Source organism: Myodes glareolus, chromosome 22 (assembly GCF_982192425.1).
Source record: "Myodes glareolus chromosome 22, mMyoGla1.1, whole genome shotgun sequence".
NCBI classification, from domain to species: domain Eukaryota; kingdom Metazoa; phylum Chordata; class Mammalia; order Rodentia; family Cricetidae; genus Myodes; species Myodes glareolus.
In genome coordinates, this window is record NC_142047.1 from 56,365,928 (window position 1) to 56,379,721 (window position 13,794).

The following is a 13,794-nucleotide window of genomic DNA, read 5'->3' on the forward strand; positions in this document are numbered from 1 at the left end:
TGCCCGCTGCCTGTCGCTGCCCCTGCCACTGCCGCTGCTGCTTCCTTAGTTTACCCTTCCCGTTGAAGCCATGCATTCTCTCTGGAGACCTGGGAGACAAAGTTATCGAGCACTGTGAGATGAAAAATGTCTTTATTCTGTCTTCACCTTGAGTCTGTGGCTGGCTACCTAACAATGACTAGAAAAATATTTTCTTAATGTTTCAGGCATCCTGGTCCTATTATGGCTCCTGGGGCCTATTTATTCCATCTGTTTATTTCTCTTGAGATGGGTTCCCACTTTGTAACCCATGTAACCTCACAGTCATGGTCCTCCTGTCTCTGCCCCTCAAGTGCTATCATTTAGGTGCGTCCCACCATTCCTAGCTTTCTCTTGGGAGATTTAAAATCATATTTTTATGCCTGAATTTCAGAAATGTGTGTTGTGTAGTTCTCCGTTATTGTTCAATGTAAACCAAGAGGGGGCTCTGTGGCAGAGTGAATCTCTGCCCCCTCCCCAGCTCTCCCTTGCAGTTAAAGGTATACACAGGGGAGCCAGCAAGCATAGATTAGTGCTCAGTCCTTGGCCTTAAACCAGCTAGAGACTCATTAGCCCAGCAGGGGTCAGCCACCTCCGTCTCATGAGAGCAAAGATCCACTGAGCTGAACCGTACCTTCCTGACCGTAAATTCTGAGTCCCTGCTGAACCTTCCAGGCCCACAGAACAAGAACCCTTGCATTTCTACTTCCCGTGCTAGAAACCAACAGGCTCCACTTTTCCAGCCGCCTGGGAAGTGAGTCTCGAACCGTGCTTCCATGTCTACGCGCCCCCCCCCTTCACTTTTGCAGCTACCATCAGGCTTTGGGAAGGTCTCACAGATTTGCAGAGAGGATGTAAGCTGTCCAGCCGGCATTGGATGGCCCATGCCACAGCGTGGATCATGGTTTTTAGCAGCAACACCAGTGGATTGGGGAGTCCTGCTAGCACCCTGTTTTAGGTCGTTTCATGTGTTGAACACCATCTCTGATAGAAACGGCGCAGTCCACTGTTGCAGAAGGCTTGGGTACATGTGGAGCAGGCATGGGAGAACCTGAGATTAAGCCCATTCCCATCTTGATGAATCAGGAAATAGAGATTGAGGCAAGAACCAGGGCCGGGGTCTGGCTTTCAAAGGCCACCATTGTAACCTGCTCACCCAGTCAGCCCCAGCTCCTCAGGGATTCTCAGCTCCACCCCCTAATATCAGCACTGGCCTGGGAACACCAAGGGTGGACCTGTGGGAACCTTTGAGATTCATACCGTAACACGTGTGATCCCTTATGAAGTAGAAGAAATAGTTGGTACTCACATCAGGCTAGAACCTGGGCCGCTGTTGGCATACTCGTGAAGCTGTGCAATAACCAACATGACAGACATGAAGGAAGCCATCATCCCTCCTGCGGGGCCACGGGGGCTTAGAAAACACCACAGAAAGTGGAGCTGGAGGCTGTCAGAAGGTCTCACAGCAAAGCCCAGTCTGGGAGGTAGAGGGGCACTGTGCCGCCACCCCAACAGTGCTGCCCTCGAACAGTTTATGACCAGCTTAGGGACTGGAGCCTTCCACTTGGTACTGGCTGGTTGAGAGGCCACCCAGGACTCCTGGGCTCAGCGCAGGTGGCCAAACTGTTGAGCCTGCAGCCCTCGGTTCGCAAGTCAGATGCCCCGGCAATGACTTTCTTTTTCTGCTCGAAAGCCGCAGAGTCCTTCAGTCAGCCACTGCGGAGCTGAGTCTCCAGTCAGGTAACCCCCAGCACATCTGCTATGGAAGCCATCAAGGGACAGTCTGGTCTGTGACATCAGGTCACTGGACGAACCACAGGGCACAATGTGGGGCAGATCACAATCATAGGTCACAGCTAAAGTTAAACTCCAGCTCCAGGGGCTGTAACGTCGTCTGGCCTCCACAGGCCGCTGCACACCCGGTTAGATACACACAGAGAGACACACAGACACGTAAATAAGTAGTAAAAATAACAAGTAAAAGACCTCGTCCTTTCTTTTGTTTCCTTTTTTGTTCTTGTTTTTCCTTTGAGGCAAGGTCTCATGTAGCCCAAGTTGGCTTCAAACTCACTGAGCAGTTGAGGAAGACCTTGAATTTTAGACTCTCCTGCCTCCTCCTCCCAAATGCTGGAATTCCAGGCTGGTGCAGGTTGGAACCCAGGACCTCTTGCATGTTGGGCAGACACTCACCGAATGACCCATATCCCCAAACTGCCTGTATTCTCTTCCACTTGTTAGCTGTGTAGATAACAGGTCATGATCTGAACAACCCCTGTGTAATGCTGCCTCTCTCTCCTCTCTCTTTCCTTGTCTTAGGGAATGCTGTCGGTTTTTTGGAGACAATGGCTTGACTTTGAAAGTGTTCTTTACCAAGGCAGCACCATTCGGTGTCCTTTGGACGCTCACGAACTACCTGTACTTACACGCAATAAAGAAAATAAACGCTACCGATGTCTCCGTGCTGTTCTGCTGCAACAAAGCCTTTGTTTTCTTGCTGTCGTGGATCGTTCTCAGGGACAGATTCATGGGAGTGAGGGTAAGTTCCCTATCGTCTGTCTTCCTCCCTCTCTCGGTCATGCCAACCAGAACCTGCCCTTCGGCTCACTGGGCTGCATGTCTTAGACAACAAGCCTCAGCTGTGACCGCTGCCCTTCCGGTTCTCAGCCACGTTCAGTTCTTGTGATTTGCAGACCTCCTTGCTGAGCAGCCATGCTAGATAAGCATTCATGAAAACACCTTACATCCCAAGCATTTCCACAGCGTTCCATAAAGTGTGTGCCAAGCGGGGAGTCAGCAAATGGCATGGGGGTGTCCTACAGCTAGGAGCTACTGACATCATTCTGCCTCTCAGGTTAGGATGCATCTGAACTCCTGTGGCTCCTTGGGTGTATGTGTGTGGAATGGGTCTAGAGCCTTCCCTGGACTGTGTAGCCGGAAATATCAGCTCTAAGTTCGAGTTAAGAGGTGGTGCAAGGGGTGGGGTTGGAGGGCGCCTTCCCCTTCAAACTTTGGATCAAGGGCAAATGCAATGACATCGCTTGAATGGCCTAGCATTGTCCAGGAGAGTCGTCGTAAATTTAAAGCAAGCCAAATTTCCGTGACAGTTGCATGGAGTACGGTAAGTGCACTGTCAAATATCGGCGGGAACTTGGAGAGGAAACAGGTGCCTTTTATCAAGGACTGAATCTCGGTGGCTTTCTGCCTACTCCCTCTGGTGGCCGGGGGCTGCCTCTGCTCTTCGTCACCTTGCCACAGAGCAGGACAGAACACTGGCCACTCAAAGCACAGCTCATCAGTTCCTCCTTCCTCCTGAATGCTCAGGGCCCAGTGCTCCTTAGCCCCGCTTGAGCTAACCATGTTGGCAACCGTCAAGAGGCAGATTCCAGGCCCCTGCTTCTGTCCTTGCTTCATTGTCCTGGGAACAATGACATCACCTTAAGGGTGGGCTTACGCCCACCTGAGTTACACAAACAGCAGTGGGGACATGAGTCAACTGCTGGATGGTATTTTTAGCTTACAGCGGGGGGGAGAGCTTGTTTTGAGACGCAGGGTTAATTTTGGAATAAAAACTCACGCCCCGGGCTGCCACCCAGAAAAGCCTTCAGCAAATAAATGATCTAATACATCTCTGGGAAGACTGCAAGTTCTTCACATAGACTCAAAGCTAAAGATTTGGACGTCCTAGGGACACTAATCCATGGTCATGCCTTTCCAGGCTTTATTTAGGGGATCAAAGAACCAAGAGACTTCATAGAACTTTGGGGCATGATGCAGACATCCCAAGCAAATTTTTGTTACTGGAAAGGGGCATTTCAAGGTCAATGGAACATGTGGCAGAGAAAACAGAATAGTCTGAGGTTGAGGGATGTGGGTGTGAATACTCTTGAGCTGCTCAGTCGACTCCCAGAACACAGGCTGTGCTTGTCTGTTGTCCGTGGAGAGGAAACTTTACAACACCCTCCGCTGGGATGCAGTCTGGAAATGTTAGCCTCTGATTCAAGTGTTCTCTGCTGGCCCCTACACACTACAGGTTTGTGCAAAGGCTTTCGGTACTCAGTGGGTGCTGTAGGAGAGGTCACCAGGCCAACATGGGTGACAGGATGCTCTAACACGCAGACACCATGCAGGCACGGTCTCCTTTAGGAGTGACCACTCACTGAGGAGCCTCCCATCGCAGGCTGCAGGGCCAATACAAAACTCAGACAGCTTACGGAATCCGTGAGGCCAAACAATAGACAGCTGAAGGCGAGCCCAAGGTCATGTCTGACTGTAAATCTCTCCCCATTCAGGTAGATGTCTGGGACAGGCAGCTACTCCCACTAGGGAATTTCCAAAGATGTAAGAGGTGATGTAGTTTCCAGCCTGGGGTCTGAGTGAACAATGTCAGCTTTACAGGCCTGAAGGATATGACCAAGGTTCCCCCTTGTGTGCAGGGGCAGTGGCAGAGGTGGGTTGGGGGAACAGGGGGGCGGCAAAGGACTTGTGTGATTAGAACAATTGCTTCATTTACCTGTTACAGTTTGTTGAAGCTGGGAAGGGGCACCCATAGTTATAGGTCAGGTGGACAGGCCCAAAACTAAGGAAATGTGTCTTATAATACATTCGAGACCCTGGTCAGCCCTGGTGTCAGAGGGCAGGGTGCTGCTAAGGTGTCTGTTTGAAGGGGACTCGAACTGCCCTCATCTCTACTTACAAGCACTTTCCATGCGTGCCCTAGGCCAGGGGTCCTTGCACGGTGGCCAGATGCTCAATCTGAGAGCGGATAATGCGGCTATTGGTCCTTGAGCAGAATACCAATGTCAGAACCTGAACCTACCCAGTCTTGAAAGCAGGCAGGGAAGCGGTCACCACTGGATGACCTGGATGAAGAAGCTGTACCCAGGATGTGTGAGTCCACAGGACAGGGTCTGAGGAGAGTTCACAGTGGCACAGAAAATAGGCTGGGAGCACTTTCACATTGAAACACACCAACACACAGCAAATGCCTGTGTCTCAGGGCATGGAGTATAGAGCAGGTGGGGCTTCCACACCACACCCAGAATCCCTGAGCTCCCAGGCTGGGAAGGGCTTAGACTCTGACTTCTGACTGAAGGATTTTGAAAGTGGGGTGGGAAGCTGTCCACATACTTGTCTGACACTGGCTGGGGCTTCATGTTCCAAAGGGGCTGCTGAAACCCAGAGAGCAGAAACCCCACTGTCAGAGGCACAAACCTCACTCATGAGCACTGCCAGCATCCCCGGAAGTTGGTCTCAGGTGCCCCCTGCCTGTGTGACCCCACAGGTCTCCAGTTGTTTGTCTCTGTACTGAGGGGAGCCAGGTGATCGTCACCTGCTCTTCCTGACCCCTTGAGCCTCACCCTGACTCCTTTGCACATCCCAGTTGAGGTGAAAGCTATTCCCTGTAGATTTTCAACCAACGGTGAAGTAGGAGAGGCTAGAACCTGCCTTGCAAGTCTTCAAGAAAAATAATCCATTCCGGGAAAATATCTTCACCAACCTCACATCAGACAGAGGTCTGATCTCCAAAATATACAAAGAACTCAAGAAATTGGTCATCAAAAAAACAAATAATCCAATAAAAAAATGGAGTACAGACCTAAATAGAGAATTCTCAACAGAGGAATCTAAGATGGCTGAAAGACACTTAAGGAAATTCTCAACATGCTTAGTCATCAGAGAAATGAAATCAAAACAACTCTGAGATTCCATCTTACACCTGTAAGAATGGCCAAGATTTAAAACACTGATGACAACTTATGCTGGAGAGGATGTGGAGTAATGGGAACACTTCTGCATTGCTGGTGGGAGTGCAAACTGGTACATTCCCTTTGGATATCAGTGTGGTGATTTCTCAGAAAATTAGGAAACAATCTTCTTCAAGATCCAGCAATACCACTTTTAGGTATATATCCAAAGGATGCTCAATTGTGCCACAAGGACATGTGCTCAACTATGTTCATAGCAGCATTGTTTGTCATAGCCAGAACCTGGAAGCAGCCTAAATGCCCCTCGACCAAGAATAGATAAGGATATTGTGGTACATTTACACAATGGAGTACTACACAGCAGAAAAAAAATAATGACATCTTGAAATTTGTGGGAAAATGGATGGAGCTATAAAACATCATACTGAGTGAGGTAACCCAGACCTAGAAAGACAAATATCATATGTACTCACTCATAAGTGGTTTTTAAGCATAAAGCGAAGAAAACCAGCCTACAAGCCATAATCCCAGAGAACCTAGACAGCAATGAGGACTCTAAGAGAGACATACATGGATCTAATCTACATGGGAAGTAGAAAAAGACAAAATATCCTGAGCAAATTGGGAGCATGGAGACCATGGGAGAGGGTCGAAGGGGAGAGGAAAGAAAGGGAGGGGAGCAGAGAAAAATGTAGAGCTCAATAAAATTAATTAAAAAAAAGAAAAGATTTTCTGCTGAAAAAAAAATAACCCATTCCTCAGCTACCTCAGGTGTCAGTCATCCATGCTTTTGGAATCATCAGAAATCTGGCTCCTCTGTCTATCTGTCTGTCTATCATCTATCAACTATCTGTCTATCAATCATCTAGCTCTCATTTATCTATCTATCATCTATCTATCTATTTCCCTCTCCCTCCCTCCTTCCCCCTCCAGAGTTTCAGAGATTACTGTGTGTCTTAGTTGCTTCTCTTGTTGCTGGGACAAAATATCCAACAAAGGTGGCTTAAGGAAGGAAGGGTTTGCACTGGCTCATGGCGGGAGAGTGCAGTTCAACATGGCGGTGGCGAGGAAGGCACAGAGGCAGAATGGTGTCAGGAAGCAGAGGTGTGAACAGACGCTGGTGCTCAGTTCGCTTTCTTCTTTGTATTCAGTCCAGGACCCCAGCCCACGGGATGGGACCACTCACATTCAGGGTGGGTCATCCCACCTTCACTAACCCATCTAGAAACTCCTTCATGGACAGGTCTGGTGTTTCCATGATAAGCCTAAACCCATCAAGTTGACAATCATGATTAACCACACACCCTGGGAGTCATAGTTAGCCATTTAAATGTGTTAAACCAGCTTTGCTATCAAATAAACCCAAAGAAGCTTCTGTTTAGCTCCTTCTCAGGGTTTTGGTTAGGCTAAGCTTGGATAGGTGTCCTCTACACGACACCCATGAGCCACCTCTGTAGAACATTCCTGTTCTAGGGCACTTGCAGCTCCGTCTGCAGGCTGACGCTGTCTCCCTCCCTTCCTCCCTGCAGATCGTGGCGGCCATCCTCGCCATCGCGGGCATCGTCATGATGACCTACGCGGACGGCTTCCACAGCCACTCCGTCATCGGCATAGCCCTGGTGGTGGGCTCCGCTTCCATGTCGGCCCTCTACAAGGTAGGCGCAGGGAACCCACTCCCTCTGCGGTCCCCAGGGCAGCAGCGCTCCGGCGCTCACAGCCCGCCACTTTGGACATCCTGGGTGGCGTCTGGGCTTCTGAGAAGAGCAAGGGTTTTCAGTATGTGCGTCCAGAGGCAGACGGCGCCAGGATAGGGTCCAGGTAGGCAGAGGAGAAAGACCGGACCCCTGAGTCTGACTCTGTGTTTCTGCCTGATGGGACATGAAGACTAGATTATGTGTTTGACTTTGTCATGTAAATCCTTGGCCATGTGGTTTCGGGGCACCAGCCAATATGAGTCCGTGAGTTGTTCAACAGGGCTTGTGAAATGAATGCACAAGAGTATCCTTTGGCAAGAGCTGGACCCATGTCTGTCATGCATTGCCAAAAGCTTGTGGAGAGCCTGGGCTATGCTACCAGACCTTTGCCTCAGAAAAGTCTTGACAAAAATGTTGGAAGCCGTTGAATGGTACTTCCTGACTGCCAGTCTAGAGACAAGAGAGGACTATTTTGTGGTGGGGCCCATAGTTGTGTCTGAGTCAAGCCTCTGGCCACTCAGTCACATCGGTCCCTCTTCTCCCAGCCCTTTGAACACCAAACATTGTGTGCAAATGGGAACATTGCAGGGGGAGAAAGTCCAGTGAGGTTCACTAAGGCCTATGGCATCTCTACAAAGGGAGGTAAGATGGAGCAGGGACTGGCAAAGTCCCTCAACTTTGGTTCAGAGAAAACATCTTTGCAGGTAAAGCCTTCTCTCTTGGGGCAATGGCTGCTTCACGTGCTGCACACAGAGTTTGGAATCCCAGTGCTCTGTAAATGCTAACTGAGCATGGCAGCCTGTGTGTAGCCTCAGCACAGGGCAAGCAGAGATGGGAGACCCTCCAGGGAAGCCGGTTAGGCAGACTAACCAGATAGGCAAGCTCTGGGTTCAAGCAGAAGCCCTGTCCCAAAATATAAGGTGGGAATCAATTCAGGGAAACACTTGAGGTCAGTATCTCACCCCCACATCTACAATCACACACACACACACACACACACACACACACACACACACACACACACACACACGCTGTCCTAGGTCGGACCCATTTGGAGGCTCTGGAGAGGATGAGCAATCAGGCCAGATTATTCTAAGGGATGCGCCATGGTGAGCAGAGCACATAGCAGCCTCATCCGGGATGCAGAGCTCCGACCCCGGGAGATCAGCAGTGTGAGGCCGGACGTGATCCAGCCTGAGCTGCTGGTCCCCAACATGTGATCCGCAGCACCCCGGAAAGCTTCATCAGCCTTCACTGGCAGGCAAGAGAACTATAGTGCCCACAGGAGGTCAGCCCCAGCTTGGTCGCCTACGCGCCTGCCTGCGCCGCCGCTCTGCTCCCACAAAGGGGGGTCCAGGGCGCTCCTCACCTCCTCCTCTCTGGCAGGTTCTGTTCAAGCTGCTGCTGGGCAGCGCCAAGTTCGGAGAAGCGGCCTTATTCCTGTCCATCTTGGGTGTGTTCAACATCCTCTTCATCACCTGCATCCCCGTCATCCTCTACTTCACCAGAGTGGAGTACTGGAACTCCTTCGACGACATTCCGTGGGGAAACCTCTGCGGGTTTTCCATTCTCTTATTGAGTAAGTGGCACCTGCCCTGGGCAGAAGCCCCAGCAGATTAGCAACAGACACAGAACTCTTTGGAAACCCCAGTTAGGAAAGAAAAAAAAAAAAATCCATGGTCCCATGCTGTCCTAAAGTTCTCACTCTTTTTCAAAGTCCTTGCATTTTTTTAAAGAACAATATTTAGAGGGTTTTTTTTAAAAAAAAAAATATTTTGGGAGGCCTTAGAAGGTAGGGCCTTAAAAAGATTTATTTATTTTATTGTACATGTGTGGGTACGTGAGTTTATTTATCTTCATGAGTTTTGCTTGCATGATTGTGCACCATGTGTATATTTGATGCCTGTGGAGGTCAGAAGAAGATATCAGATCCACTGAGACTGAAGTTACAGATGGCTGTGAGTCTGGAGTTACAGAAGGCTGTGAGTGGGTGCTGTGACCAAGCCCAGGTCCTCTGCGAGAGGAAGAAGCTCTCCTTACCCCTGAGCCATCTCTCCCCTCCCTCCTTGTTTTTACTTACGTGTGCATTTGTGTGACCGAGTGAGTAGACACAGGTGTCCACGGCGGTCAGAAGAGGCTGTCAGGTGTCCTGGCGCTGCGCCTCCCAGCAGCTGTGATCCGCCTGCTGCAGGTGCTGGAAATCAAGCCTCGGTTCTCTGTGAGGGCAGCTGATACTCTTAGCTGCAGGCCATCTCTCCAGTCCCCGTCCTTAGATTTTCTGAGGCCTTGGCAGAACGGTGGTCACTCTCATGGTAATTGTCGTTGCTGCTCTGAATAGCACGGTGGCAGTCCAGGGTCAGTGAGTAAATGTAACAGTCACCCGTGGGGCATTACTAAAATGTCGCCGCTCAATAAAAATGGTTAATTACTATTCTTACCAGAATCTCGCCATCCTCACCACCCCAGATGGAGGCTGCTGGGCAGAAGGGTGACAGAGAAGGCCTTGCACAAGTTCCCTCTAGCTTCATTCTGTTGCCGCGACAAACACAATGGCCAAAAGCCACCTAGAGGAGGGAAGGGTTCATGTGGCTCACTCTTCCAGGTCGCAGTCCAATACCCAGGAAAATCAGGGCAGGAACTCATGACAGGAGCTTGAAGCAGAAAGCACGGAGGAACGCTGCTTGCTGGCTTGTTCTTTAGTCCCACCACTGGGTTACACTTAAGTAACTTCTGTAGCCCAGGACCACCCGCGTGAGGACTGGTGCTGCCCACGGTGGACCAGGACCTCTTCATCAATTATCAATCCAGACAGTGCCCCAGAGACAGGTCCACAGGTCCATCTGACCTGGGTGATTCCCATTTCAGTGACAATCGGCTATAAGTTGACAATTAATGCTAGCCAGGACACCTCACAGCCCTACTCAGCCACCCCAGGAACAGAACTGTGTGAAGTGCTGCGGAGCCAGTCAGACCGCCTGGTCCTCTCTTCTGGCACCGGTTCTTTGGTCCACCATTTTCAGACCCTTTCCCTTCTCCAAAGCTCAGGTTCCGTGACCTGATAGAATTCTCCTTCTCACCCCAATCCTGGACCTTCAAGAAAAAGCTTACGTTTGTGGAACGACAGGACTTCTTGTCACACCTGCCTTCTGTCTCCCTGAGAAACTGGCTGGGGGGAGAGAGGGTATCAGATAGACCAGCACAGAGGTCAAGAACAGGGCAGTTATGAGTAATTACAATCTTCTAAAATCTTTATTTCAGCATTCAATATTGTATTAAATTTTGGAATCGCTGTCACGTATCCCACACTGATGTCTCTGGGAATTGTCCTCAGTGTCCCTGTGAATGCAGGTAAGCACGGTTTCATGAATTTCTGTCTCTGCTCACTACAAACACCATCTTTCAGGCTTACACAGTCGAGAGCACACGTTCCCGTAGCTGTTCATAGCGAGTCTTACTGTGGCTGCTCACAAGGCAAGTTTAACCTCTACATAGAAAGAAAATGCATTTAGTCCGATGTATGGGTGGTATTTCCCATGACATATTTGTATGGTCTGCTATTTCCTTCACCTATTTTACATACTTGGGGTGGAACCAAGGGTTTCGTGTACCCTAGGCAAGCTCCCTACCACTGACCTATGTTTCCTTAGTCCTTTTAGAACATTCTGTTTTGAGGTAGGTTCTTCTCACTAAGCTGCCCAGGCTAGCCTTGAACTCACGCCATTGCCCAGGCAGTCTCTGATTCGCAGTCCTCCTGCTCAGCCTCTGGGACTACAGGCATACGCCATCAGTCCCAACTTGGCAGAGAGATTTCCATGTGCCGTTGAGCACAGAGTGTCCAAGGCTGCCTCTGTTCTGATGAAGGATGGAGCTAGAAACACATAGAGCAGAAAACAACTGAATTTTTGCAAGTAGCTTTGTTGGGGCAAAGTTGCCACAATTGGGTAGTCATGTGGAAACAGGTTGGCACTCCAGTGAGGCAGGAATGGTATTTCCTTCTGCCTCCTGGGAGAGGGGGAAAGCCTTTTGTTTGGGTATAGGCACTCTTCCTGCCCTCGAGCCTCCTAGCTGACATTAGTTGGCAGTTCTTCCCAAAGCCTGCCTTCACCTGTCCCTCACCTGCTCGCCCTTCACGCCTGCTATTGGTTTAAGCTGTGGATTTCCTCTATCTCATGCTCTGGATCCCTACAAAGTTGCCTCCAGGCCATTAGAGAACTGGCCCCCTAGTGACCCAGCCCCATAGGCTGTCCACAGTGGAGTTTGCACAAGCAAAGCCTCTCTTGATTCCAGAGACTCTCCTGAAGTCCTGACTCCCCTCCCCGCGACCCTGTCCCATGGTTCTGCATACACCTCACTTTGGCCAGATTCTCCAGGTGCCTCATAGCCACGGTGCAACAAGGCCTCAGAACAATGGGCTGAGCCCGGCACTCCCAACCCCATTCTAGATGTCTGTGCTCCCCACTCAGCAGCCTTTTGTGCTGTGCATCCCCTCACAACTGAAGGTTGTGCATGCCCTTTTTGCTTCCTGTTGAGAAATAAAGGAAAGAACCCATAAGACATTTCCTCGGAGCTGGGGGTGGGGCTGGCCAGTATGCCAGCACACCCTTGTGATCAGAGCTCCCAGCAAGCATACAGGAGGCTCCCTGGGCTCATGGATCAGCCAGGCTGGCCTGCTTAGTGGGTTCTAAGAAAGAGAGAGACCCTGTTGCCCAAATGGTAGATCGTGCCCAAGGAACACCAACTGAAGTGGCCCCACATCTCCACCACAGCACAGCACTCATATGTACACACATATGCAGAGTGAGATCATGTGTGCACACATGCATGTACACACATATGCAGAGAGAGGTCCGGTGTACACACATGAATGTACGCACATACAGAGAGATCATGTGTGCATACATGCATGTACACACGTATGCAGAGAGATCATGTGTACACACATGCATGTATGCACGTATGCAGAGAGTGATCATGTATACACACATGCATGTACACATATGTGCAGAGGGAGATCATGTGTACACACATGCATGTATGCACATATGTAGAGAGAGTTCATCAAGGTACAGAAGGCCCCTGAGCTCCTGGACAGCTGCCAAAAGCAGTCTGACTATGCTAGGCTCATGGAAGGCACTTCGTACACAGCTTCCCCTAAAACCCTTGTGTTTTAATTTGGTGTCACATGAGGATATGGTAAGAGGAATATCCCACATGAGTTTGCCACCAAGAGTTACTTTGGGCCACATCCTGCAGCCAAAGCAGAGAGTTATTCCCGTGTCAGCTGCAGGAATCTAGTTCCTGTCCGGACTAGGGAGGCGAGGACCAGCACTCTAGAAACTGGCTGAGTGGAGCAGCGGCCAGCCTGCAGGACTCGCCCCGGCATCAGCAGGGCTCGCCCCGGCATCTGCTCAGAGGACCCTGGGTATACCACCTCCAGCTGATGGATTACCAGAACACTTGTCAGTGTTAAAAACGGAAGAGTTTCTGAAGGTCTACAGGACGGCTCTGGGAAGGACTGGTTTTAGGATGGACTATTACCCTCCATTCCTTCTCTGGGGAGCAAAGGAGGGGAGAGGCGGAGAAGGAGGCGGGAAGTTAGGGAATTAACAGAGCCAGCCATGACTGAGGGGAAAAGCAGCCCCCACCAGGGTGAGTGGTGGACAGTTACCCAGTCGGTCAGCACTAAGAGCTGTAAACTCCAATGTTTGCAGCCTCAAGTAGAGGGGAGATTATCTTTATTTTTTTTTTGAAGGCCAGACTGTCTCTTCTGAGGCAGGCAAGCTTCAAATGGGCTCAGCCTGGGTTAACCAAGGAAAGAAAAGATGCGTCCCCAGACATGAAAGAAGAGACTTCAATAGCTGGGCGCTCCCAACCCCATCAGCTGGTGTTTGGTGGTTAGGAGAGTGACTGGATTTTTACAGACTGACCTAAACCTACTTCCCATTCAGTCCTGTCACCTGACTGCTCATCAGGACAAGCCAGGGGTCTTAGGGAAGCCCTCTGAGAAAGGGACTTTTCCTGAGGCTTAGAGCCGCATAGTAACCAATGGGCAAGGAATAGCAAGAACTCTTCATTACAGCGAGGTGTGCTGGCACACACCTGTGCGTCCAGCACTTGAGAGGCGAAGGCTTCAGGATCAGGAGTTCAGAGTCATCCTCAGTTACAGAGTGAGTTCAAGGATAGCCTGGGCTACATGAGACTCTATTTCAAGAAACAAGGGGCAGGGTTTGAGATGGCGGGGTGAAGATACTTGCCACTATGCCCAGTGACCTATGTTAGATTCCCAGGACCTACAGGGTGGAAGGGGAGAAATGACTCCCAAAAGTTGTTCTTTGACTACACTGCACCATCACCCCCTGGCACTCGATGATCATCTG

General features: G+C 50.2%; 1 protein-coding gene across 2 annotated transcripts in view; it reads left to right on the forward strand.

Moving 5' to 3' along the window:
- Positions 1-13,794, forward strand: part of Slc35f3 (solute carrier family 35 member F3) — a 221,141-nt gene that overhangs the window by 205,273 nt on the left and 2,074 nt on the right. For both annotated transcript variants that reach the window (XM_087900607.1, XM_087900608.1), the window contains 4 exons: positions 2,335-2,554; positions 7,253-7,378; positions 8,804-8,996; positions 10,676-10,765. In XM_087900607.1, the coding sequence (XP_087756733.1) occupies positions 2,335-2,554; positions 7,253-7,378; positions 8,804-8,996; positions 10,676-10,765 (629 nt within the window). The remainder of the gene's footprint in view (positions 1-2,334; positions 2,555-7,252; positions 7,379-8,803; positions 8,997-10,675; positions 10,766-13,794) is intronic.